Below are 27,585 nucleotides of genomic sequence, written 5' to 3'. Positions count from 1 at the left end.
GGTAAGAGTACTCAGGTGGACTACATCCTGTGTAGACGAGGTCATTTGAGAGAGGTTAATGACTGCAAAGTGGTGGTAGGAGAGAGTGTAGCCAAACAGCACCGCATGTTGGTGTGTAAGATGACTCTGGAGGTCAGGAAGAAGAAGAGAGGGAAAACAGAAAAGAAGACCAAGTGGTGGAAGCTACAGAATGAAGAAACTTGTGAGGAATTTAGGCAGAAGTTGAGACAGGTCCTGGGTGGTCAGGATGAGCTTCCAGAGGACTGGGAAACTACAGCAGAGATTATCAGGGAAACAGGTAGGAAAGTGCTAGGTCTGTCATCTGGAAAGAGGAAAGACGGTAAAGAGACTTGGTGGTGGAATGAGGAAGTACAGGAATGCGTCCAGAGGAAGAGGTTGGCTAAAAGGAAGTGGGATGTAGAAAGGACTGAGGAAGGTAGACAGGAGTACAAGGAAGCGCAGCGTAGAGTGAAGAGAGAGGTGGCAAAGGCCAAACAGAAAGCTTACGATGAGCTATATGACAGGTTAGACACAAAGGAAGGAGAAAAGGACTTGTTCAGGCTAGCCAGACAGAGAGACAGAGATGGGAAGGACGTGCAACAGATAAGGGTGATTAAGGACAGAGACGGAAAGGTGCTAACAACCCAGGAGAGTGTACAGAAAAGATGGAAGGAGTATTTTGAGGAGCTGATGAACGTGGAAAATGACAGGGAAAGAAGGGAGGAAGATGTGGTTGTTGTGGAGCAGGAAGTAGCAGAGATTGGAAAGGAGGAGGTTAGGAAGGCTCTGAAAAGGATGAAGAGCGGAAAGGCCGTTGGTCCTGATGACCTACCTGTGGAGGTATGGAAGTGCTTAGGAGAGACAGCAGTGGAATTTCTAACGAGTTTTTTCAATAGGATTCTAGAGAGTGAGAAGATGCCTGAGGAATGGAGGAGAAGCGTTCTGGTCCCGATCTTTAAGAACAAGGGTGACACGCAGAACTGCAGCAACTATAGAGGAATAAAGTTGATGAGCCACACAATGAAGCTGTGGGAAAGAGTAGTGGAAGCCAGGCTTAGGAAAGAGGTGGAGATTTGTGAGCAGCAGTATGGTTTCATGCCCCGTAAGAGCACCACTGATGCCATTTTTGCTTTGAGAATGTTGATGGAAAAGTACAGAGAAGGTCAGAAGGAGCTGCATTGTGTGTTCGTAGATTTAGAGAAGGCGTATGACAGGGTGCCGAGGGAGGAGCTGTGGTACTGTATGAGGTCGTCTGGAGTGGCAGAGAAGTATGTCAGAGTAGTTCAGGACATGTATGAGAGAAGTATGACGGTGGTGAGATGTGCTGTAGGTCAGACAGAGGAGTTCAAGGTGGAGGTGGGACTACACCAAGGATCAGCTTTGAGTCCTTTTTTGTTTGCTATGCTGATGGACAGGCTGACAGACGAGGTAAGACAGGAATCTCCCTGGACAATGATGTTTGCGGATGACATCGTAATTTGCAGTGAGAGTAGAGAGCAGGTGGAGGAACAGCTAGAGAGGTGGAGGTTTGCTCTGGAAAGAAGAGGCATGAAGGTCAGTCGTAGTAAGACAGAATACATGTGTCTGAACGAGAGGGATCAAGGTAGAAGCGTTAGGTTACAGGGGGCTGAGGTGAAGAAGGTGCAGGAGTTTAAGTACTTGGGGTCAACAGTTCAGTGTGATGGGGAGTGTGGAAAAGAGGTGAAGAGGCGAGTGCAGGCAGGTTGGAGCGGGTGGAGGAAAGTGTCAGGAGTGTTGTGTGACAGAAGAGTGTCAGCAAGACTCAAAGGAAAGGTGTACAAGACAGTTGTGAGACCAGCTCTGCTCTATGGGTTAGAGACGGTAGCAGTGAGACAGAGACAAGAGGCTGAGATGGAGGTAGCGGAGATGAAGATGTTGAGGTTCTCCTTAGGAGTGACCAGGTTAGACAGGATAAGGAACGAGTACATCAGAGGGACGGCTCATGTTGCCTGTGTTAGCGACAAAGTCAGAGAAGCCAGACTGAGATGGTTTGGACATGTTCAGAGGAGGGATAGTGGATATATTGGTAGAAGGATGTTGGAGATGGAGCTGCCTGGCAGGAGGGCAAGAGGACGGCCAAAGAGGAGATACATGGATGTCTTAACAGAGGACATGAAGTTGGCTAACGTTAGGGTAGAAGATGTTCATGATAGAGCGAGGTGGAAAAGGATGATTCGCTGTGGCGACCCCTGATGGGAAAAGCCGAAAGAGAAAGAAGAAGATGAGGTGGAATGGAAATGTTCAATGAAGTGCTATCAGGTAAAGCAGCATGAAGGGGCCCTTAATCTCTACAGACAGTCTTTATTGGACTATCAGACCAAAGTAGCCAAGTGGTAAAGGAGGAGAGAATCATTATGGTTCTCAGAGGTGAATCTTGCCTCAGCCACAGCAGTAATTATACTTTTTAATATTGACAGGGAAACATGGCGCTAGTAGACCCTCAGATTATCGACTGCTGGACCCTGCAACTGATGAGTTTCTTATTACTCAATCTTGCTTTTATAGGCCGTATTTATATCTCAGATGGTTTTTTCTTCTCATATTGCTACAAAGCTTTCTGCTTACTTTATATTTATATACATCTAGCAATCCAAAGGATTTGTTTGTTGCAATTTCTCCCCAATCTTTCAGTCTTGTATCTGTCTGAGAAAGTTTATTTAGATAGAATGAAGCTGACAAATAGCGGCCTTTACAAGAGCACACAGTGTCGGGTTTTGCTTTAATTGTGTGATCTGAAATTGGATGAGAAATTAAGTTGCCAGCTTCAAGCAGAGGAGGACAGTTTGGGAAATATCAGGGTGGGCAGTTCCCATAACCTTCCAATTTTTAATCTTTCGCTCGCGTTTGCAATGCAGCCTTGTTTATATTTGCTGTGACTCGGGTTGTAAATGTGCAGCTTGGTCTTGATTACGGCTGAGAGGAAGATGAAGGAACATCATCATTAAGACCGGTCTGATGATATGGAAGATCAATATTAAGACCTTTAGGAAGGAGGCGCTGTCATTTACGGTTAATAGCTGCTCCTGCTGTAACTACACCATTAGGGGTCCAAGAAACAGATAATTCATCCACAGTTAAACAGGTCTAACAATACACCCACATGTACAACATGTGGTAGACAAAATGGTACACATAAACAGCTTTGGGCCTCTGGAGTTTTACAGCCTACCTGTGCTTAATTGAGTGTCAAACCAGAAAAGGTAGATGATTGTTTTTGGAAGACGGCATCTGTGGAGGTGGATGAAGAGACGGAAAGAAATATACTCCAAACTGATGTTTGTTATAAGAAAGGATGTTAGAAACAGAGTGGGTGTTCCAAGAAGACAAAACTGCAAGAGGAACATTTCCTCAACCTGTCAGCACTTGGGTAACATAGTTTGTCTTCTATGAATTTGCAAGAAAAGGTCTAAAAGCCCAGCAGACAGTAGGCAGCCACCTACTGGTCTCATTTAAAAGGGAAACAGACTAAGATGTATTGCTAAGAAGTATTTTAAAACAAAGAAACAATCAACTAAACCCAAATGTTCTTACCCTTTGTGCTGTCTTTTTAATTGTACTAATATAGCCTCACCGACCACTTCATTGGGTACATTTTGCTAGTACTGGATTGGACCCCATTTTGTCTTCAGAGCTACCTTAATCCTTGGTGGCATCAATTCAACAAGGTAAACGAAACATTCCTCAGAGTTTGGTCCATATTGACATGATAGCATTATGCAATTGCTGCAGATCTGTCGGCTGCACATCCATGATGTCAATCTCCTGTTCCACCACATCCCAAAGGTGCTCTATTGGGTTGAGATCTGGTGGCTATGGAGGCCATTTCAGTCTAGTGAACTCACTGTCATGTTCAAGAAACCAGTCTGATAATTCAAGCTTTCTGACATAGCGCCTTATCCTGCTGGAAGTAGCCATCAGAAGATGGTACATTGAGGTCATAAAGGGATAGACATGGTCAGCAACAATACTCAGGTAGGCTGTGGTGTTGGAACCATGCTCAGTTACGACTAAGGGACCCAAAGTGTGCCAAAAAAATATCCCCGACACCACTTCACACCCACCAACTCGAACTGTTGATACAAGACAGAATGGATCCATGCTTTCATGTTGTTGATGCCAAATTCTGACCCTAACATCGGAATGTCGCAGAAAAAATGGAGACTCATCAGACCAGGCAATGTTTTTTTCCAATTTTCTTTTGTCCAGTTTTGGTGAGCCTGTGTGAGTTGTAGCCTCTGTTTCCTGTTCTTAGCTGACAGGTGGGGCACCCGGTGTGGTCTTCTGCTGCTGTAGCCCATCTGCCTCAAGGCTGGATGTGTTGTGCGTTCAGAGATGCTCTTCTGCAAGTTACTGTTGCCTTTCTATCAGCTGGAACCAGTCTGGTCACTCTCCTCTGACCTCTGGCATCAACAAGATGTTTCTGTGCACAGAACTGCTGCTAACTGGATATTTTCTATTTTTAAGACCAGTGTCTGTAAACCATAGAGATGGTTGTGGGTGAAAATCTAATTAGATCAAGAGTTTCCGAAATACTCAGACCAGCCCATCTGGGCCCAAGAGCCATGCCATGTTCAAAGTTACTTTGTCACCTTTGTTCCCCATTCTGCTGCTCAGTTTGAACTGCAGCAGATCGTCTTGACCATGTCTACATATCTAAATAGATTGAATTGCTACCATGTGACTGGCTAATTAGAAATTTGCGTTAACGAGCAATTGGACCGGTGTGTCTAAGTGGGCTGAAAATGCACAATTGTGGTTTGTATTTGTTGATTCAGAATGTAGGGGAATGGATGTACAGTAAGATTTTCTTTTTTGTTTTCTCCTGAGTTTGCTATTGAAATGTTTGGTCATTAATGCAATTTTTGTCTGTGGTCTTCAAAGAAAACATCTTTATTAAATAAATAACTCCAACATGAACCATAAGTGCAGCAGCCAAGCATTAATTAGAGTGTTTTTCCTACCAATTCTTAAAGAAACTGAAACAGCGGGAAAGACAAAACAAACCCACAGGAGAACTAAAGAAAAGAATAACTACTGACCAAATGGTCTATTTGGAGGAGAGATCAAAGAACAAGCTGTGCTGCTTCTAAGGGTCTATAAGTTTAGAAAAGGCAGCAGTTTAGTGTTTAAGTGAAACACTTTAAAGCACAGACAAAAAACCCGGACATAGCTCTGAAAAGTTATAAATAAAACTATAGGTTAGACTTTTTACGCTTATCTTTAACACATTTTATTGAATCTGATGTATTTCCACTCCACCTGAGAACTGTGACTTCTGCTTCTTAGTAATGAAACACAAGAACCCAATTTAGAGCCACAAACAATTGTGTCCAGTTTGATTCAAACAAGAGTTTTTCTGTTCTTCAAAATAAAGAAAAAGACCACGTAAGGTCTAAAACATCCGGCTTATACTGCTTTAACTTGCAGTGTGCATGGAGATTCATATTCAGACATTGTTAAAATGTTTCCTGAATTTCTTTTCAACATCATATTAAAAATGAAAGTGACTTCAGCCAAATTACATTTGCAACCTGGTTGTGTTTTAAGTCTTACTGGAACTTGTTGTTTCATATGAGTTGAGAATTTACTAAAAAAAACAATTACCAGGATGGATGGATGGATGGATGGATGGATGGATATATGGATGGATGGATGGATGGATGGATGGATGGATGGATGGATGGATGGATGGATGGAAAGAGAGAGGTAGATGCTGTTTTTGTACTGAATGAAACAAAATGGTTTTGATGGGTGAGCATCTATTGATAAGTTGGTGAACTGGTCCGGATCCAGTTGCCTTTGTTTTAAAAGTGTTTTAATAATACAATTAAAGGTTTTCTTTTGACTCAATCACTTTTAAGAGAAAATGCTTAATTGATTATAATCAAATCAATTAATTAAATTAATTAACAATCATAATATCTGTATTTCTGAATTCTGTATTTTTCACCTTTTTTTTTAAATTTCCTTCAATACATTTTGTGTCTATTGAGTGCTGTGAGTTGTAACTTCCTTCCTGTAGAATTGGAAATGTACCTATCAATAATGACAGTAGTACAAATAAACTAAACCATAAAGCAGCCCGGTGATGATAACTTGAACTCTTGAGCTCTTGTTTTGTTAGTACAGTGCTTCTTAATTGTTTTTTGCAAGGCCCCCCCTAGGAAAAAGAAAATGTTACACAACCCGCGTGTGACAGCAGACATGAGCCCGCAGCTGCAGGGACAGCAGTTCACAGGTTTAAGGCTGTTACAAACTCTGTGATATAACAGATAATAGGAAATCAACAGTGGCGCAGATTTTTTTTCAAGCACCGAGCTGCTGTCACCGCCGCCTCCCTTTTGCGCCCCGAGAAATTGCCCGTATTACCTGTGCCTAAAACCGCTACTACTGCGCGGCCCCCCCTTGCCATCACAAGGGGCGCATACTGAGGGGCCGCCAAAATCCTTTATTTCCAGATCAGGACATCCCATGAAACACATTGTCGTTTTTTCTGTAAGACTACAATGCTCATATGAAGCAGCTGTGCAAACTCCTATGATCCCCCAAGGACTCTGGCATAAAAAAATGGAGGTCCAGTGTTTCTAAGCTTGGGTGTCCCACACTAATGAAAGCATTTGAAGAAACATGGGTTTGTGGTCATTGTCAGGGACAGATATCAAACAAAAATCCAACAGCTAACAAACCAGGAAACATCTGCTTAACCTCATTTACTGTTTTGTTTAGGGTTTTTGATGCAGAGTTTTTGTACTTCTTTGAAAAAATGTGACATTTGTGACAATATTTGTGCTGGTGTGACTATGTGAGTCAGAGATTTTCAGAAAACAATTCATGAAGCCCACAAACTGACTGAAATTTAAAGTGACTAATGCTGGAATGATAAACAATTAAATCTGGACTTTGGTAGCACATGAATCGAATGTCCAGTTTACCAATAAACAAAAGTATTTGGGGGCAACTGCTTATTAGAAAAAAGTCAAAAACCTTTTAACCATTTTGGAAGAATCAGTCAATAAATGTCCTGTTTATCAGCTGAAACTGAACAAACCTCTTTATTTTTCACATTTCTCATGCATTTGATATGTGTGTTGAATAGTGACTGTGTGTAAATTTATCTTAGAAAAAAGTGTTGAGAACAGGACCTGACTTTTATTAGCAGACCGCTGACAAGCTGCTGCATTTTTTGGCAGTTTCTGAAAGATCATAATCATAAGAGTATCCATCTTGTCTGCCTCCAAAATATCACTGGGTGCAAAACTCTGTGAACCAGCAAACTGGATATTTAACCAGTTTCAACTAGTTTTGTCAGTAACAGTGTAATGAATGCAAAGTGGTATCAAATTTTCCTAAAGGACAAAATAGGAATTTTCGGCTCTTACTAGGTTTTGATCAGTAAGAAAGGGGCTCAAATGGCTCTTTAAGTGTTGAAGGTTACAAAACCCCGTCCTTGACAGGGCCACAAACTTACACACAATCTCTCACAGTCACCAGTCAACCTATGTGGCATGTTTTTGGACTGTGCGAGGAGGCCGGAGTACCTGGAGAAAGCCCACCCATGCAGGGGATTTGAACACTTCTCGTTGTGAGGCGAGAGTGCTAACCCTTACACCACCATGCAGCTACATTAGAATTATGAATGAGAGTTTTTGTTTGAATTAACTACATTTTCCATCTTAGAAAACCTTTGACTGATAAATTTAGTTTTACCCCACACATTTTATTGCGTGAAAACATTTTGTTAGATTTTTTTTGCTATTTGAAAATATATATATATTTTTTACATACTTCTATTTCAAAACTCAAATTGCAGGGAATGTGATTTATGGTTGCAGTGTTGCTTTCCTGTGAGGTGTAGTCAAACACACATTAGATTATGTAAGCTTCTTCAAACATCTCTGCTTGAAAGACTGATGTTTGATCCATAAGCTCTCTACTAATAATGAAAAACCTTTCATAAATGCAGTACTCATTGAAACAAGAAGGCATCCCTGTCATAAAATAAACCCATTTCTTGACAGATTAAATCACTAACAAAATATTGTAACAAGAAAAGGATGGAATCTTTTTTAGGAAAAATTGTGTTCAATAAATTACTTTTGATGCCTTTTCTCATTTAGCTGCATAAACGGTACACATGCTTTCAGTCCCTTGTAGAATGTCTAAGGGCATGAAAGGAGTGTAAATGAAAGCAGACAGCATATAAAGAAGGGTTCATTTCAGCCATTTTGCTGGTAGTCCTTCCCAAAATGATGGGAGTTTGGGCTGGAGGAAAGGTCGCTACTCCGCCAGGCCTTTGGCCATTAGAGAGGAATCGAGGGCAAACTAAAAACTGTTCAAATGTCACAACATTTAATTTTAGTGTGCTGATGAGCAAAAAGTCTGAGCTATCAAGTTTGATTGATTTGACTTTTTTTCCTTTATCTTTTAGTTTCTTTAAATTGATTTAGGTTCGTGTAGAACATATTTTTGGGGAAGAAACCTGGATAAAAAAATTCCAAACTGTAATGTTTACATCATCAAGTTTGCTGTTTGTTCATTGTGAGTGCTTTTACTCTTTTAGCCTCTCTTCACACAGCCCTCCATCACGCACAGCTGTGCCCTGAGCTGCGAATTCATATCACGAGCATGTGTTTCTGCGCTGGTGTTTGTTTATGTCTGATATATTGGCCAGAGCTCAAGACAGAGCTCCAGGCATCTTCGCTGGCAGCTGCGCGCTCATCTGCGCCCAACATACGTGTCACATGCGGCTGCTGCGTTTCTCTGGAATTCTCTCGCATTAACGTGAGAGATCATCTGCACAGGAGACATGCGCTTGCCATATTGCCACTTATCAATGCAAATACACTGAATTCAGGTGTTCCACGCCCCCAGGTGTGTGAAATCACGACATGCAGACTTGTTTTCTAAACATGTGGGGAAGAATGCACCTTTCTGTGAAAAGTGCAGTGTGATGGGCCACTGTGATAGGAGGCCATCTGTGCAACAATTCCAAACGGGAAATTATTTTGGTCAACTGTCGCTGGTGATACAACCAAATGAACGTGATTGAGAATGATAGCAACTGGGCCTTATAGCTCAACAGAGCCAAGTCAGTGGATGCTGGGATTCAGAGGGGTCGCCATCTTTCTGTGGAGTTAGTCACTTCATATTTCCTGTTCAGCTCAAAAACAGAGCATAAGGAGCTTTCATGCCTGAACAGCTGCATCCGAGCTTATGGTCTGACTTAAATGGGCCATGAGTGAAGTTTGGTGGAGGGAGGGTTATGGTGTTGAATTTGTATTTCAGAAGCTGAACTTGACTCCTCATTATCAGTTAAAGAAAATCTGAATGCTTCATCATCTTACCAAGATTTTTAGGGTACTTTTATGCTACCAATTGGTCTGAACACACAGGAACCATCCATCCAACTTCAGAACGCGCTGAATCTCCTTTGGGGTCAAGGGGCTGCTGGAGCCAACCCAGCTACAGGCGGGGTACATCCTGAGCAGGTTGCCTGTCACACCAATCAAAGGCGATGAAATCCATCTGTTTAAGAGACAGGAGGCTGTAAAAGTAGCTGGATGGCTCAGTTGTAGGACTGGCGCAGGAAAAACCAGGGTTTGACTCCCAAGGGGCGTGGTGAACTTCATCCAGTGTGGGTCCTTAGGCAAGACCCTTCACAGTACTTTCTAACTAGTATGTAGCCCCAAGTCTGGGCCCCCATGTGTCCCCAGTCCAAAAAAAATACAGGGTTGTGTCAGAAAGGGCATCCAGAGTAAAAATCTATGGGGATTAAATGGTAACTCTGAATTCCTCATCAACCAATCAATCAATGGAAAAACACATTGAAGATGACGACAATTAAAAAAGCAAAATAAATGATGGTGTTTGATTTTTTACATTTGAATTTTTCAAATGCATCTTCAATGCATGGCCGCATACTTCTAAAAGTTTTATGATCAGTACGGAGCATATCCAGTATCATTTCATACCAAATAACTTTTGGTTGAAATGATGGACAAAGCATCATCCAATCAGTGATGTCCTATAGGACATACCTTTTCTGTTCTTTTCTCTTTGTTTTATTTGTTAAAATTTTGTTTAGATTTCTGGAAATTACTTTTGTTTTCCAAAACATTTCATTTTTATTATTTTTAGAATTGTGTTTTTGGTTTCTGGAATCTTGTTTGGATTTCTAAAATTTAAATTTTTTTCTCCCCACTTTTTTAATTTGTTGATATGGCCTTTAATCTTTTAGTGTTAATTATTTGTTGGTCAAATTTATTAATTTTATGTAAAGCACTTTGAGGTGTTCTGTAACAGGAAAAGTGCTCTATAGGTAAAGTTGAATTTGAACATAAAAGAAGGGCCAAAAATTGTCCAAAAATCAGTCCTAAGCCATTGGAAAGCTTTTTCACAAGACTTGAAGCTGCCATAACTGCCAAGGGTGGGTTTTAGTCCTATTATTGATTATGAGGTGTCACGTTAGTTCATTTAGAAAAGTCAGTTTGGTACTGTCAGTGCTATCGCAGCCAGTAGAGGGCGCTGCAGTGTTATAAATACGTTTTTTCCAGTCGCTTGGCAGTTTTTTTTCCCATCTTTTTTTCTGAGCCCGGCTTCCTACTGGTATGTCTCTCCTTTTTCCTCCCAACTCGCCGTCTCATCATTAATCCGCGTGTCTGTGCATCCACTACCCCACCAAACCCCCCAATCATCCCCATCATCATCATGTGGTATTAAAAGTGGCCGCAGCCGGTTGCTGCCGCGCGCAGGAGCAGCTGTGGAGGCGCGAGACGGTGAGCTCTCACCGAGGTAACCGAGGATGCGCGGTGGCTGCGCGCGAGGCTAGAGGACGCCCGGGAGGACAGGCTGACAGTGGATGTATAGATTTGTCCGTGTACCTGTGGAAAAGGACCGCGCGTGCCAACATCTGGGCCAGACGCAGATCATGAGGTTCCTGGATCGCACCGCTTCCGTCTGCGCCTTGTGTGTGATGTGTGCATCTCTTAACATATATGTCAATGTGAATGTGTCGGTATCTGCCTGTCAAAGGTTGGGCCTTTGTTTGCAATGTGACGTTAATCTATAAAAATAATAATTTGAAATCATCCAGACTAAATGCCCCCCCCCCTCCTCTCTTTGTTTCCCTCTCCTTTCCCCTCGTCTCCTCTCCTCTAGCTTGGCTGAAAATGCTTTCTAAAATGGTGCCAGTCAGTTTACATAAGCTGTTATACATTAATTCCCAAATGACTGCCTAATGATGATGTTTATTATTACTAGGATATTGCATTGTTCTTAAGCAGCAGGCCTAAAGCTGGCAACTCATTAAGGCAGAAGGTCCAAATGAGTGAGAGGACATGTTTGTCAATCGGAAGTGCATGAAATGTAATCTCATTACTGTCAAATTTGATATTATGGCAAAGCAAATGCAGTGTGGAGGGAAAGTTCTCCTCATATGCTTCCTGGGTTAGGGATGCTGGGAGGAGTGCATGGGTTTCAGGATGCTGCACAGAGCTGTTGCCTGCCCTCCTGCCTTTTAGATAGTCATTTGTTTTGCTGTGTTTCACTTCAATCATTTAATACGTCAGACACTGAACTGGGGGTTTGAGTCCATGCCTGTCTTTTGTCATCCAGCCTGCTGACACTGCACATTTCCCCCCAGAAGAGATTACCCATTCACACAATTACCAAAATGTGTGTGTATGTGACGGTGTGTGTGTGTGTGTGGGGGGGGGGGGGGGGGGGGATGTCACTTCTTTGTCTTCATTTGTAAGTCTTTTAAAGGTTTTTGCCTAATTCAGAGAGAGTGATATTTGGAGAAGAAAATAAACGTATGTTCAAAGATGCATCAAAAAGGAAAGTAGGGGTTTGGAATACCAATCCCTGAATAAAGAAATATATTATATTTAGGTTTTATTTTTCTAATCATGGATTATAACATTGATTCTGCGAGTTTTTGTTTTTGGTTTGTTCCACTTCTACTTTAGTGTTTCGTAGCAATTCTCTCATGATGGAGGACATACATATGAAGAAAATTAAGCTTAAAAATGAAGTGTTTATGGGGATTTCAAATCGTTATGAATTAACAGGAGCAGAAAGAAAATGCTGTTGGAAAGAGGTTGTAGCAGTGGTGTAGGACCTACGACGGCAAGCCACAAGGTCCCTGCTGCGCTCCATTCTGATGCATCAACTTGTAGACGACTAGATCCATGTACGTCTTTGTTTTCCTTGTCTGAGATGGTATCTGGATCAAAACTGTACGACTGAATTGCTCCAAAATTCCTCACCATTGTTGTTAATATTAGCTTGGGGGTCAAAGAGCTGTAAGCTAGTGGGAGAGACTGTAAACTTGGTGCACTCAGAGGCAAATTTCTAATAAATTCCTGCAGATATTATGTCCTAAAAAACAACCCTTTTTTAATATTTTGGCTAAAAATGGCATAATCATAAGTAAAAGACCCCTGGGAATGTTTTTTTAAAATAGATCAAAGGATGATCAGAGTAGGTCTTTAAGATATTTTCAAATTCGAGTGGGATCTTTGGAGATTGTTCTGGCAAAAACAGCTCCTGCGATCCTGAGTGTGTCATCAGCTGACATCCAACCCTGACATCTCTTTTTCTCCACATGTTTGTTTTTAGGGGGGGTGGTTGACAAAGATTTGCGGCACTACCTTAACCTGCGCTTCTCCAAGGGCTCAGTGGACCACGACCACCAGCAGATCATCAGAGACAACCTCTACCTCCGCACCGTTCCTTGTGAGTCCCCCTCTCCCCCCCTTTTATTCCACCTCCTAACCTCCATCAGTGTTTCGCTCCTGTCTTTCCCGTCTCTGGGATCTCGTCCTCCCTGCTGCCTTTTGTCGCCTCTTTATTTTTTTCTATTTCCTTTTTTTTCAGTTTTGCCTCCTCACCCTCAGGATGCTGCCCTCATATCTTTTACCTCCCTTTCGTTCACTCCCTTGCCGTCCTTCGCTGTCTATCCCCTGTTCTTTTCCCTCAGCCATCCAAGGTTTCCACGGCAACCACCCTATTGTCTGGAAGGCTTGCGTTGTCGTGATGCCCTACCCCCTTCAGCACACACAAGCCATGCACAACACAGACATACAAAGATGATTTGTCTCTGGGAAACATTTCATTTATGTCTATGAGAGAAATTTTGCTTGATGGACAAACACATCATCACACAGGCATTTGGCGCCTGTGGGTTGCATTCGCACGGTGTTCCTCTGTGCGTGCCTTTTGCGCGCTGCGGGACAATGCCATTTCCATGATTGACATTGAAGGCCATCCCCAGCAGGTCTGCCTTCTGTCCATACATGAAGCAGCTCATGAATCCGCTCATATTCTTCGCCCTGCAGGTGGGCAGACAGGTGGATCCTTTTCCGGGGTTGTTGAGTTTGTCTGACGTTTTTTGGGGGAATTCAACTCGTTCAGTGTTGAATCTGCAATGAGAGAAAAAGAGGCTGCTTTGAACATCAGTTCTAGTTGTTGCTGAGCATTTCCACACTCGATGTTCTTCGCCAGCGTGTTGAGCCGCTGACACAGAAGTTATTGTTTTTAACGGACCCACAGCTGCACAGTTCCTCAGCGTCTTCCTCCTATTTCTACTTTCTTCCCTGTATTCCTCTGATTGCTTTCATCTCCTTCATATCGTTGCTTTTTCTTTGATTTATTCAGGTTAACACCTCACTGTTTTGCTCTTTCCTCTTTATAGCTATAACCCAAGATGTCCTTTTCCCGTTCCCCTCTTGCTGTTCCTTCTTTTTTATTCCTTCTCTGATCCCTGGCAAAATCCACTGGTGGCAGGATACCAGAAGAACCACTGAGGTGAAGAAGATTGGCTCTGTTAATTCTGAATGATGCTCCCATTTGGGACTCTGGAGTCACACTTTTTAGGGATTTATTTAGCAGAAATGACATCCTCATAATCAACTGCCTGCTACTTCACCAGGCTAATTTAGCATAATGAAGAAGTTCCACAGACTTTGAAGACATTAGTGATGAATAATTAGCTGAATGTTTGGTTTTAAATCTAAAAGTAGTTAAAGTCGCATTAGTTGTCACACACCTAGGTGTATGGAATGTCTTCTCCGCATTTGACCAATTCCCTGGGGGAGCGGGGAGCTGCAAACACAGCCACGATCAGCAACTATTTGGTGGTTTAACCCCCCAATTTAACCCTTAATGCTGAGTGTCAAGTAGGCATTAGGTCCCATTTTAGAGTCTTTGGTTTGACTCGACCTTGGACTTTAACTCACGACCTTCCAGTCTCAGGGCGGAGACTCTACCACGAGGCACTGAGTTTGCTATATTATTGGGATATTACAGCTTTCCTCCAAAACGTAGCTTTCGTTCCAGCAGCTCATCTCCTCTGCATATAAAAATGCTTAATAAGCATTCTCTGCATGACTTCTTTGCAGTCCAACAGTCACATTGGCAGTTCAGCCATCAGCGTGACACAGCATCAGATGGCTAAAAAAACAGGAACAACTGTCCTGGGCGCTGCACTGCTCATGCCCGGCGGGCTGTTTGTTGTTGTGGTTTGGAGCATTAGAAAATTCGTGTTTTTTCTCTCTCTTGTCTGCGGCGCTCTGACCATGCTGTCAGAGCGGGTCTGTCAGCTTGACGAACAGACGCCACTCTGCATCACAACATGCTGTCAAGGACGTGGGAGGAGGTGTGTCTGACAGTGTGCCATTTCTGTTTGTGTGTCTTGGTGCAGCTCGAAGGCTCACATGCTGACATCAACCACTGCATCCTGTTACATCATGCAGCTCCAGGATGGGCCGCTTGCACCTCAGAAATAACTAAAGGAATGTTATGATTTGCTTTCTGGTTCGTTAACTTTGTCCAGACCCTAAACTGGGATTCCCATGCTACTTTTTTAATGCATCCTCTGACATGTTTACTTACTGTAGTTCTTTTCTCTTCTACATCATTCACATTTCAGTTTTTGTCAATTTAAGGCTGCGGTGGTTAGTGTGCTTGCCTCACAGCATGAAGACCCCGGTTCAAGTCCCGGCTGGGGGACCTGAAACAGAATCACCAACGGGAACTTTCTATGTGGAGTTTGCATGTTCTTGGTTACTCCATATTGTCCCTAAGTGTGAATGTGGGTGTGTACAGGTGTGTGATTGTGTTAGACTGGCGACCTGTTCAGGGTGTACCCTGCCTTTGCCAATGAGAGGCCTTGACCCCAAAATTGGGTTTAGAAAATGGATTAACAAAACAGACCATTTATGACATGAAATAAAAATTGTGGTTTTGAAATGTCCATGTAGCATTTTTCTGAGGACTTAGATTAAGAAAGTTAAGATCAAAATTACATTTCTGGTTATGTCTTTGTTCAAATCAAGGTGAATCAGGAGCAGATGAAAAAAAAAGCAAAAATAATTTTCAAAAAAAGAATTGTTTGAAAGAGTTTCTTTGTCATCATTCACAAAGAAAATACACTGGGTGTGGCACAAGCTCCCTGCTCTGCTCCATTCGGATGCATCAACTAGATCCATGTACGTCTTTGTTTTTTCTTGTCCGAGCTGACATCTGACTCAAAACTGTACAACTGGATAGTTCCAATTTTGCCATTTTCGTTGCACAGGTTTTGTTAGGTTTGGGTTGTAAGGGCTGTAAGCTAGTGGGGGTGGCTTACTTTGCGCCAATAGTCCCACCTATAACTCAGAGGTGAATTTTCTAATGAACTACTGGTGCTCTGCAGAAAATTTGTTTCAGAAAATGACAGAGATTTTGGCTAAAAAATGGTATAATCCTAATTAAAAGTCCACTGGGAACACTTGATGATTGGAGTGGGACTTTACGGACTACTTGATGAATTATGGTTTTAATAGTGCTTATTTATTGTAAAATATTTTCCCGTAATAGGTCAAGAAATAGACAAGGCACATGAATGAAGTCTGTTTATCTTTAGCAAATTGCAGTTGAAATACTTAAAAGTCCAACTTTTTTTTCAGAGTTTTCACTTGGGATATCTGCAGCAGTGCTCTAGTTAAATTGACAGTGATTAATTGACCACTTCAGTGGATGAATTTGAGTTCCTGTCAGGGCACTTTCTATTGAGGACTTAAGAGACGGTCCTAAATGATTGTTTTTGCATGTGAGCAACGAAAAGAAGAGGTTGATGGAATGAGAATGTCTTAAAATACATGAGAGGAACCAGAGGTGGAGCACAGTAAACGGTGGAGAGAGCGATGATGATGAATGTGGACATGAGCAATGCGGCTCTGGAGAAGACGGGAAAAGGGGAAGAACGAAGAGAAAGAGGAGGCGATAAACAGGGATGAGATGGGCCAGAAAGATGAGCATGTTTTCAAGTTGGGAATTAAGAAACAAAAGTCAGTGCTAGAGGATGAAGGGTAGAAATGTCAGGAGTTTAAGGGCAGACGTGCGGTGAATTTGTGAAAAATGAGATATGAGGGAATATCGTAAGTAATTCCCAGGAGAACTGCTGCCTCTCCTCAAGTCTACTCAGAGGCATCAGTAAAAGGCTCTATAAATAGCTGCAGCATTGAGCAGTACATTTCTCCACTCAGATATCCTATAAATACATGCAGCTTCTGTCAGTTTGCATCCACACTTCTGGACGCTCTCTACCCAGCAGCTTCTTGGCTCTGACAGGGATTCCTCCTTCCACTTTGGAGAGACTATAGAGGAGGAGCACAGAAAGACGTTGATGAAGAACACAGCTAACATGCTTGAGACGGTGACGGGGTAAAGCGTGCCTCGGTTAATGACAGCAGTAATGAAGATGGCTGCCTTTATAATGTGAGAAAATGATGCGTGGAAAGTGAAAGACACCTTTTAGCCCCGATATCTGTAGAAGATTTTAGAACAAAGTTGTGTTCAATCAGATACATTTATCCTTTAGCAATTAGAAAGTGAATTAATGGTAACTTGGTTGCAATAAATCTAAACTATTTGAACAGTTTTATTATAAAATCAAACAAATATAACATATTTATGTAGTAAAGTTCCATTTAATTCAATTTTCAATTCATTTTTTATTTTTATAGCCCAATATTGCAACCCAAATGTCTCAACGGGCTTCACTAATACCAACACACAACAAACACATAATATCAGTTATAAAATATAATAGCTGTTTGCTAAACTAAACTTGACAGACTAAGCTAAATTGGGCATCCCTGCCCTTAGATCTTCCGTCTCGGTAAGGAAAAACTCCTTAAAATAAGCAGATTCTAGGGGAAAAAAGAAGAAACCTCAGGAATGTCCACATGAAGGAGAGATGCTCTCGCAGGACGGATAGGCGATGTACCAGAACTCGTAGAGAAGAATTAGCTTATCTAACTCTACAACTACATGTTTGAATAATCTGGCAGATGGGCTTCATCCAGATGGAACTGCGGGGCGGCTGGGGGCACGAGAAGAGCCAGACGCAGGGTCCATGGCCCAGTGTAGAAGCAGGAGCACAGACGAGCTGCCCTGGCCCGGTTTATGAAACCATCTTCCCTTTGCGGAGAAATATGTGTTAAGGATGCAATGACAATTGTAATTATTCCCCTAAACTTCATTACAGTAGGTGAGGTAGGGGAGCAATAAGTTAAATATTCTCTGATTAATAGCTAGCCTGGCAACAAGCCTGTCCAAAGAGGAATGTTTTAAGCCTAACTCTGAATGTAGTAACTGTCTCGGCCTCTCTTACAAGCGGGGAGCTTATTACATATGACAGGGGCTTGGTGGCTAAATGCTCTACCTCCAACTGCACTTTTAGAAATTCTAGGAACCACAAGCAGTCCTGCTTTTTGTGAGCAAAGGGTTTTATTTGCTTTTCTTAAAATTCTGACGAACATATTAAGCCGTTTGAATCCATGTACAATAGGTTTGATGACTGGGGGGGCAAAACAGAGTCAAAACAGGCAGAAGTAATCAAACACGGGAAGTAGGTGAGGTGTCTGCTTAAGTATAGCTTGTGGTGATTACATGTGGAAGAGCAGCTGGTGAGCTTTGGGAACGGCAGCAGAGGCTGATTGGGAATGGTAGTGAAGATACAGCTCAGGGAAAGGTCAAAAGTGGTCGGAGGGAGTGACGGACATCGGATTTCTGACAATTCTAAATCATGTAACTTTTTTATGAGATTTATATTGTAGATATTTTACTGGGAAACATAACCAGCAGCAGCTTGACTCTATTGCAAATATTGACTTTCCGTAGATTTTTCTCTTCTGTAACTTAGCCCATGCATTGTGATGTGAATTATGCGTGCAGCATTTCTGATTATGCAAAGAGTTAACAGTTTAGGTGGAAGAAGCGCACAGATGGAGCTAACACCACTTAGTTTGGTTAACTGAAGTAAATTAATTATTAATTTCTCTTTAGGGATCAGTAAAGTATGTTCAACTGTAGTGAAACCAGCCTTATGAAATGTGCACATGAGTTTGTGCATAAAGCTTTTTGTGGAAAATGCTCTGAAGTCATAATTTATGATTTGATCCTAAACCTATAGTTACGTTTCTCGCTGCATGACTGTTTATTTATTTTTTAATTGAACCTTTATTTATCCAAGCAAGACAGATTAAGAAAAAAAAAAACTTATTTTCAACTGTGGCCTGGCAAAAGAAAAAAAGTTACATGAGGCACATAAAACAAAAATCAGGATAAAACAGCAGTAACACAGACAATCATTAAAATAATACAATTATTAAAGTCATTAGAATCATAAAACTAAGTTACAGCAACATTTTTCTCATAAAGAACCCAATGAGGAGTTTGTTCGGGAATGTTAATAGAATCAGTTTTGCAGAGCGGGTGTTGTACATGGGGGATGAAGTGTGCAAAAGCTGGCTCAAATAGGGAGGAGAAAGGCCAAGGAGAGTTTTGTAAATTAACAGCAATCCGTGTATTTTACATCAAGTGAATAAGGAAGTCCAATTTACAGTGGTGGATTTTGAAGGGATCATATGAAATAAATCGAATGGCAGAATGGTGAAGAGGGTCTAGTTTTTCCTAATCCTAATTCTGGCTTAATCATTGACTCTGAATGGTCAATGTGGACTGAAAAATAGGAAGCATTGTCTAGCCAGATTCCAAGATATTTATTCTTTGTAACTTGATATAGAGGAGTGCTATCGAGTGGACATATTTAGCAGGATTTAAAGGAAGATGTTTCTTCTTGCCAAACCTCCTGATTTTGGTCTTTGATACATTTAGGTTCAGATGCAGTCTAGAGAGGGAAAGTTGTAGTTCATTGAACCTACGCTGCAACTTTACTATGTATGGGGAGGGGGCGAGGGATTAGAGGACTGTGTCATCAACATAGAGGTGTATGGAGGAGTCTCGAGAGAGCTATGTTCTTAATGTTGATCGAGAAAAGGTTGGGTCTAATGATAGATCCCTTTGGAACACCTGTGGTGACACAAAGAAGTTTAGGAAAGACCACAATGCTTTGTGTTTGATCGATTTCTGTGAAAAAAACTTTTTTTAAATATATATTTTTTTAATAAACCATCAACATTCTCATCATCAGAACCCAGTGGATTCATAAATAGCCATTGTAAAATGCTCATATTAATATGGTTGTCACTTTGTGAAATCGGCAACGTCATATTTGACATTAAAAAATGAAGTGAGCATGGTGTCTGAATAACTTTTATAATCCAGGCATTGCAGTTTTTTAGTAGTTAAGGGGTAGAGAGGGAATCCAGCCTAATTCTGTTACGGCTTTAATGATACTTAATTTCTTTCCATTTATCAACAAAAAGGTTTTTTGTTCATGTAGTCAAAAGTAACATACAAACAGTGTGAATAAGAAAGCATGGCTGATTGAAAACATCTGCTGCCTCAACTGACCTGCCTGTTTCTGAGACTCGGACATGAACTCCAAGATTCCTATCAAAATCTTTTATTGATGAACTACCAAGCATCCTTTTGTCTTGTTTATTATGACATTAGCGACATGTTGGACACCTCCACGAATGAGGATTCATTTCACATGTATACCTGCACAGATACGATGGTGGATCAATTCTAACATGATGCTGGGACTGATGATGATGAGGCAAAGCCGGAGGAAGAGGAGCTGTGACAGTTATCTGCCAATGTTTGCTGTGATGATGACAGTTTTATTCAACAGGGTGATAAAGATAAGATTCATTACTTGTGTGTGTATTTGTGGGAGAAAAACAGTGTGCACACAAAAACACACTGCACTTACTTATGAATGTATGTCTCTTTTTTTTGCCCTGTTGCACTGATTATTCTGTTTGTGCAGTGAGATTAAATAGGGAGAACTGATAAATGAATCACGGGACTATTACACACCATGCTCTGATAAGACTGCATGTGCTCATCTGCCTGTGTGTGTATGATGGAGAAATGCATCATCCCCTTGGGAGTCTCCTTAAAGGGTTGATTTGCCTGCTAGCTTGCTCTTGTTAAAGGGCTGGCTGACATGCTTTGATGTGGTTTTGTGCTCCCTGCAGTTTTGATTGGCACGCTGGATTAATGTTGTTCCACAGATGAAAGAAGTGCTGAGGGAATGATGTGAATTTTTATGAAATGAATCTAGCAAATATTGAACATGAGTAGTGGTTTGGAGTTGCTTTTTCTTGTGAGACTTTGGACAGGTGTCATCTTGTCCCCTCTTCCTGTCTTCACTGTGGTCTTCTCACTCAGCTGGTGACCACAAAGGTTGCTGATTTGGCTTTATAATTCTGTCTGTTGTTCTACGTCTGTTTGTTGTGCCTCTAAGATCAGAATAACGGGCGCGATGAGCCGGCAGCCGGGCACTCGGCGAGCTGCTTGTCTTGTGATGCCTGTTGAGCAGAAAAACCTCAGCGACCTCGAATGTTCGCTCTTCATGGTCTTAACTTCTCTTCACAGACACAAATGGAATACTAAACTGTACTCACTAGCTTCGTGTTTGCAGCTCTTCCGGGGATGGACCACTTAGTCCAGTTCTCATGTACAGTCAATGAACATAGGACAAGCTGGTTTTCTTTTCTTGTGTTTTTTTCTTAGTCAGCTCTCGTTTCGTGCAACACTGCCTCCATGAGCAGCTTTTGTAGCTGTAATGTTTTTTAGAGTTTTGCTTCCCTCAAATTTAAAAGCAAACAAAATCAGTGCACTGGACTGCTGTTGTTTGAAAGAACCATTAAAATCAATTCCCATCACAGCATAAAAAAACCAAACACCTCAGTGCTCTATGTCACCCAGACACCAGCTCAGCTTGACGACACAAATGTCACTTCAGGCTCTGAAGGAACGTAGATTTATATTTCTGCTTGAACTGGATTCACCACTGAAAATTTCAAGACCAGTTGCTAAGAATAGGATAAGATGAAAAAGAAAATAAGTGACATGTGCTTAAAATTGTGGGTTTTGCACTAAAAGGGCTCGCTACATCAAACTCTGAAGGATGCTAGTTTCAGCCTCACTTTGAGCAGATAGCATCTCTTGTTTTTGTTGTTTTACCTTCAGCATCGCTGTCTGTGATTCTCAATTATGATGTTTTAGCAGCTTCTGCCAGTTAAAGACTCGCTCTGATGAAAATTGTGTTTATGGTGTATTTAACGTGTTCTTATGGCATTTTCTGATGATTGAGGACATTTAAAAAAAAATGAAGCTTAAAATGGAATTTCTGAGTATCTTTCTGAATCAGGAGCAAGCAAAACAAATCTGTTTATAAAAGAGCTTATTTGTGAGGTAAAAAACTCTATGTTCTGCTTTATTCAGATGCATCCACTTGTAGACGGCTAAATCCATTAACGTCTTGGTTTTCCTTGTCCGAGCTGACATCTGGCTTTAAAACTGGACAGCTGGATAGCTCCAACATTGCTCACCATTATTGTTGCACCGGTAATGTTAGGTTGGGGTTGTGTGGGTAAGCTAGTGGGAGAGAGTGTAAATAGTTAGCTTTATGTAACGGGGAGGAGGTTTCGGGGCGGGGTTGTTCTGCCTACAACTCAGAAGTGAATTTCCAATGAAATACTGGTGCTTTGCAGAAAATATGTCCTAAAAAATTACACTATCTTCTTTCATTTTGGCTAAAAATAATCATAAAGAAAAGATCACTGAGAACAAATTGAAAAGGGATCAAAAGATGATCAGAGTGGGACGTTGAAGGCATGGCCTGTGCTGTTAATTGTTACAAAAAAATCTGCTGTTTGGAATAAAGAGAGCACCCCCACTTTTGTCATAAAACAAAGAGAATATACCCAAAAAAATAATTAAAATCATTGCATGTACAATTTGTATAGAAATCCTTAGGTTAAACAGAATGGGTGAATTCCATTATGGTTACTTTGCAACTACTCTTGGTCAAGAAATCATCACCTCGCAACCATACAAGTCTTTTTTCCTCAAGATGTGTCGCTTTGATTAAACAAACAGGTCAGGTTCTCTTGAGTGAGTTTTACAGTTGCTGGCAGGAACATTTAGCATTCATGAATTCTGCAGACACCACTGTGAGGGAAAAAATGACACATTATTCATCTTAGATTGGAAAAAGAATACATCAGCATTTACATTTAGCTTTTACCCAAAGTGGTTCAGGGAAGTCGATGTCACAAATATTAGTGATTACTTGATACGTTTTTGGCATGTGGACTGAATGCAAGCGGCGCTCGGGGTCAGGTGTTTTCGGAAGTGCGGCCTAGTGTCGGCTCAGTTTGCTTTAAAATCTGTACAGCTTTCTGATTGTGATTTCGCCAGCGTGGGTTCTAACAACCTGCCTTCAGCTATTAATGCTTGGTGTGTCTGTAATCGAGCATGCAGCCCAGTCATCTATCCTTCCCACATCTCTGTGATGACTACAACTAGACTGAATGTGCAAGCAGCTTCCAGCCTGGAGGCAGAGTTAACTTCCACATTTCTGCTTCCTCTAAGCCCGCAGCTCCCATCAGAGTCAAAGCTGTCTGCCGGAGCACCGGCTGAATTTCTCTGAGGTAACCAGGTGTGCGCTCTCAGTGGCCCAGCTGTGACAGAAACTGATTGATTGTTGTTCAAGGCAGCAACTGGTATAGGCCCAGTGAGGGCTCAGGCTGAAGACCTCAGGGACTTCTCTTCATAAATTGACTGAACATGCAAAATGGAGTGTCGCATCTGACATAAATTTTAATTTTTTTACATCAAATCTTGATGTTCCCCCTTGTTGCCATGGCAGGCCCGTGTTTGGAGGCACCGGTTCGTTGTGTGGTGGCAAACGTTGTTGTCAACAAGTTGTGTTGCTGCATCTGTAGCCGAGGCTTTGTAGTGTAAATAGGGGTGCCAGTGTTTGTGTGTCATGGCGCTGATTTCGCCCTGCTGTCACACTTTGCGATCAGAAACAGGAAAGAGGAAGGATGGAAGAACGGGGATGAACAGAGAGTGAGAGCACAGTGCAAGGTGCAGCTTGAAGGAGAAAAAGGAAATCAGGAGAATAATGAGGAGATAGTAGATTAAAAAAAAGGCAGAGAATTAGAGTAACGGGGTTTGAGAACGCCAAATGGAAACAAATGGATGGAGAGAGATGAGCTAAATTGAAAACAAGAGGTGTGAGACAAAAGAGGCCAATTTGAAACAAAAAGACAATCGAAGAGAAAGATAGATACATTTATAGAGACATATAACTGAGTAAAGAACCAGTAGATACACATTCCTTGTGGGGTATTTTTGTGCAGCAGTGCTTCTCTCCAGTTTGTTGTCAAAGATCTTCAGGGTAAACAAATAAGAACGTGGCATTTTATCTATTTTTATTTTGTTTTCAGTTGATAGACTGAGTTTGCTGAACAAATGCCCCCTTTGAAAATCATGTAGTAATTTCAGCTAAATTGACTTAATGTTTGCTAATGTCTTTTCGCATCCCTCTGTGCAATTTTTATGGACATAAATTACGAGCCACAGTGAGGATTTTTGAGAGCTTAGTGAATTTAGCTCCGCCTCCAGGTGAGGAGGCGGAGCTAAATGGGATGTTGACATTCAGTGATAATTTGTTCATCTCGTCTTTTATTTTGTGCAACTATTCTTATTTCTACGGAGCCCGTGTCCTGACTTTAAGATATAAAAATATATCTTGTTCCCACAGATTATTATCTCGTTCGCACGAAATACTATTCCGTTACCACAAGATACTATTTCGTTCCCACAAGATACTATTGCGTTCCCTCAAAATACTATTCCGTTCCCACAAGATACTATTGCGTTCCCTCAAAATACTATTCCGTTCCCTCGAAATGATTAAGTCGTGCGAACGCAATAATTATGTCGTTCGAACGCAATAATTAATCCGTTCAAACGCAACAATTATTCACGTCATAAGTCATTCACGCGGATATGCTCTCTGTACGCCGGCAAAAGCCGCTTTCAGCGGTAACTTCCGTGTCTCTGTGACCCATATTCGTTCAAAAAAGGAACATGAAAAACAAAAATGATCACTTTATTACCGTCTCAATGAATATAATAAAAATATCAAAAGATTTATGATAACAAGGCTGCTTTGTCATACGATAGCTCCTGCTAGGCTACTACTAGCTCCGCCGCAGAGCTCTTTGATGTATGCCGGCATTTGGGCAACGGGCTGGTTGGTTGACAGACAGCTGATATGGTAGTTTAGGGTCGAATAGGAATAATAATATTCAGGACTTGTCTTTTATTAACTTTAGCAGTCAGTCGCTTTACATTCGAAGGCTATTAGGCTACATGCTAACTGACTAGCCGATCATATCCTGTTATTCATTTATGTCATAGATTTACAGCAGATACCTTCACATTTCTGTCTGTGTGTGTCTCATTACATTGCATTGAAGACACAGAGGATGTTGAGAGAACAGATTTATATATTTTAAAAAGCACAAAAGAATCCATCATATTCACGTTCATTCACATGATGATGATGATCTGGTACGCCCTCAGTCATCTTGCTGCAAAAGCCGCTTCCTGCCGCTACTTCCGTGTCTCTGTGAGCATTCAATAGGGGTAAAAATAAAAGCAAGAATGGTCGATCTGTTATTGTCTCGATGAAAATCTGAAACATATCATATTAAGCTTGCTGCTTCGCCTAAAGCACTTACCTTTAGCTCGTAGCATAACAACAATAGTACGTCACGTTTCCCAGCATGCTTTGCTGCCAATCATTGGTCTTGTTGTTAAACCTTGGTCACAGGGACACGGTGATTGGCCAATGAACGGAATAGTATTTCGTGCAAACGAGATAATAATCTGTGGGAACAAGATATTAATCTGTGGGAAAAATACATATTTTTATATCTTAATGTCAGGACACGGGCTCCGTAATAGTCAATACGTATTTGTTGCAGCCCCGTATGTCCACAGACGGACTGTTGGGGAAAAAACTTCACACTTGTTCACTTCTGAGAAAGTATTTTTAACGACTGCCAGGTTTGGTGTGACTATAATCCACTGAACTACAATAGTCTGATAGCCATGATGGATGAGGTGTTGGGAGAAAGCCTAAATGTGGCTGTTTTTGTTTCAAAGCCCTGCTGCCTAAATCTGCTCATTTTATTCTATTAAATATGTATTTTATAGCCCGGTTCTAAAAGCTCTAGAAAAAAATATGAGGGAAAGCATTGCCCCGTCCATCACCCCTCATCTCTTTTCCACCCATAATTATAATGAGAGTATTTTCGGACTGCCATTTCCCACCCTTTATTATGATAATTTGTCTATTTTTAGTTCAGAATCTCTGACGTTTTAGCCCCGGATATCTGACGTTCTTCCTCTTGGTGACTTTCCATCTAATTATCCAAACTTGTTTATGGATACTTTATTTTCCACTTAGTCTGGATGCACACCAAGGTTAGCGAATCAACCTTTTCTTTCTATCTCACTCTTCGCTTCGAATTGTTTCCCTCTGCTTGCCACTGTTCTGCAAAGGTATTTGTCTTCTTATCGCCTGACACCCAATTGAGTTATTTCAGTATATCAGCTATTTTTGCTTCAGTTCCAAATGGACTTTTCTTGTGTTTTTTAGTAATCTCTATCTTTTTCCTCGCACACGTCCATCTTCCCCAGTGTGAAAGTATAGCTTGAAGCAGAGCTTGTCTTCCCCCTGAAGTGTCAGCTCTGAAGCATTTTATTTGCTATTACAGATTTAAGACTTTTAAGCCATAAATCTCCCATACTCCTCACAGTGTCACCTCTAAAAGGTTTGGCCACACTGGATAATTTCCACGCAAAGACCGTTTTTGACTCTGGCTGACTTTATCCTTTATTAGCAAGAGCGTGACATTCGTTAAAAGCACCAGGTTTTTCTTCATTTTTTTTCATCTTTGACGTACATATGAGCACCTGTGCCTCTTTTGCTCTGTTCAAGTCCTGCACTGTTTTTATGACTTCACCTAAAGAACAAAAAGAAAAAAAACTCACCTGGAAACTTTTTGGAAGTCATCAGTTCTGAATTATATTTTTATGTCCTCTACCTGAGCACTTCCAAGGGTAGCAGAAAAAAGAATTTGGTAAGCTTTGAAAACAACTGAAGACAGAGGAAAGGTGGCTGCAGAGACAGAAGGAGCAGAGTATGGATTTTTCTGGGAGCAATGTTCTTTTTAATAAAAAGGTTTTCCTCCGAGGTATTTAGGAATGTGCAAACGCTGGTAGTGAGGCAGAAAAACAAGTAACAGAAGCATCAATGTCCAGAGGAGAACGGGAGAGAGAAATGAAGAACAGTTGGATTATCATCTCATCGCATGGCTAAATAATGAATCAATATTCCCAGTTTAGATCCAACAAGACACTTTTCCTCCTTCCCTCTGCTCAGCTGGCGTGTCCACTAAGGGAAGCTGTGGGAGAAGGCCATCAGCAGGTCATCAGTATTCCAGCTGCCTACTCGGGTGTGGGCAGCAGAATAATTTCATTCTGATCTTTCGGATCAATAACTGTACCCTGTGGAAGGCGATCAGCCCCGCCTGCATGGCTGAGCTTCTGCAGCCACAGTTGCAGGATGAATGCAGTGGATGGCTCTGTTTTAAGATCGTCTTCTTTTTGCTCCCTAAGTCCAGTCTGCCTTTTTCAACAGGAATCGGCTGGTAAATCTTGACAGTAACAAAAGAGCCTTTCAGGAAAGTTTATCTTTGCACAGCATATACTGTTAAATATTCTCATTGGGTGAGTCACAGGGAAGATGAGTTAGCTTAGGGGGGCGGAGGAGACATTTTTTTTATACCTTGTGACATAATTTAGTCCTGTAATGAGAAAGAAATACTAATTAAGGTGCAGAGTAATTCATCACAATGGACTTCAATTTATATCTCTCAATTAATGAAGAATGACATTAAAGATATAAAGTGTTGCAGTCGACAGTCATTTTACATCATCTTAAGTCTAGGAAAAAAATGCATAAAACATACAGACACACACATACACACACACACACATATATACATATATATATATATATATATATATATATATATATATATATATATATATATATATATATATGTATATATGTGTGTGTGTGTGTATGTGTGTGTCTGTATGTTTTATGCATTTTTTTCCTATATATATATATATATATATATATATATATATATATATATATATATATATAACCGGCTGGGTAGCTCGGTTGGTAAGGTGCAGGACTGTCATGCAGGAAACCCGGGTTCGATTCCC

General features: G+C 41.2%; 1 protein-coding gene across 15 annotated transcripts in view; it reads left to right on the top strand.

Annotated features, from left to right (window-relative positions):
* Window positions 1-27,585, top strand: part of magi2b (membrane associated guanylate kinase, WW and PDZ domain containing 2b) — a 93,510-nt gene that overhangs the window by 19,854 nt on the left and 46,071 nt on the right. For 8 of the 15 annotated variants that reach the window (XM_011476269.4, XM_020703674.3, XM_011476267.4 and 5 more), the window contains exon 2: window positions 12,640-12,756. In XM_011476269.4, coding sequence (XP_011474571.1) covers window positions 12,640-12,756 — 117 coding nt within the window. Of the gene's footprint in view, window positions 1-10,611; window positions 10,996-12,087; window positions 12,212-12,639; window positions 12,757-27,585 lie in introns of those variants that run through there. The other 7 variants (XM_078948875.1, XM_020703669.3, XM_020703672.3 and 4 more) reach the window with 6 other exon arrangements.

This window comes from Oryzias latipes, chromosome 6 (assembly GCF_053564925.1).
Source record: "Oryzias latipes strain Hd-rR chromosome 6, Olatipes_Hd-rR_3.1".
NCBI classification, from domain to species: Eukaryota; Metazoa; Chordata; class Actinopteri; order Beloniformes; family Adrianichthyidae; genus Oryzias; species Oryzias latipes.
Note: the sequence above shows the minus strand (reverse complement) of the source record. Positions and strands in the feature narration are given on the sequence as shown.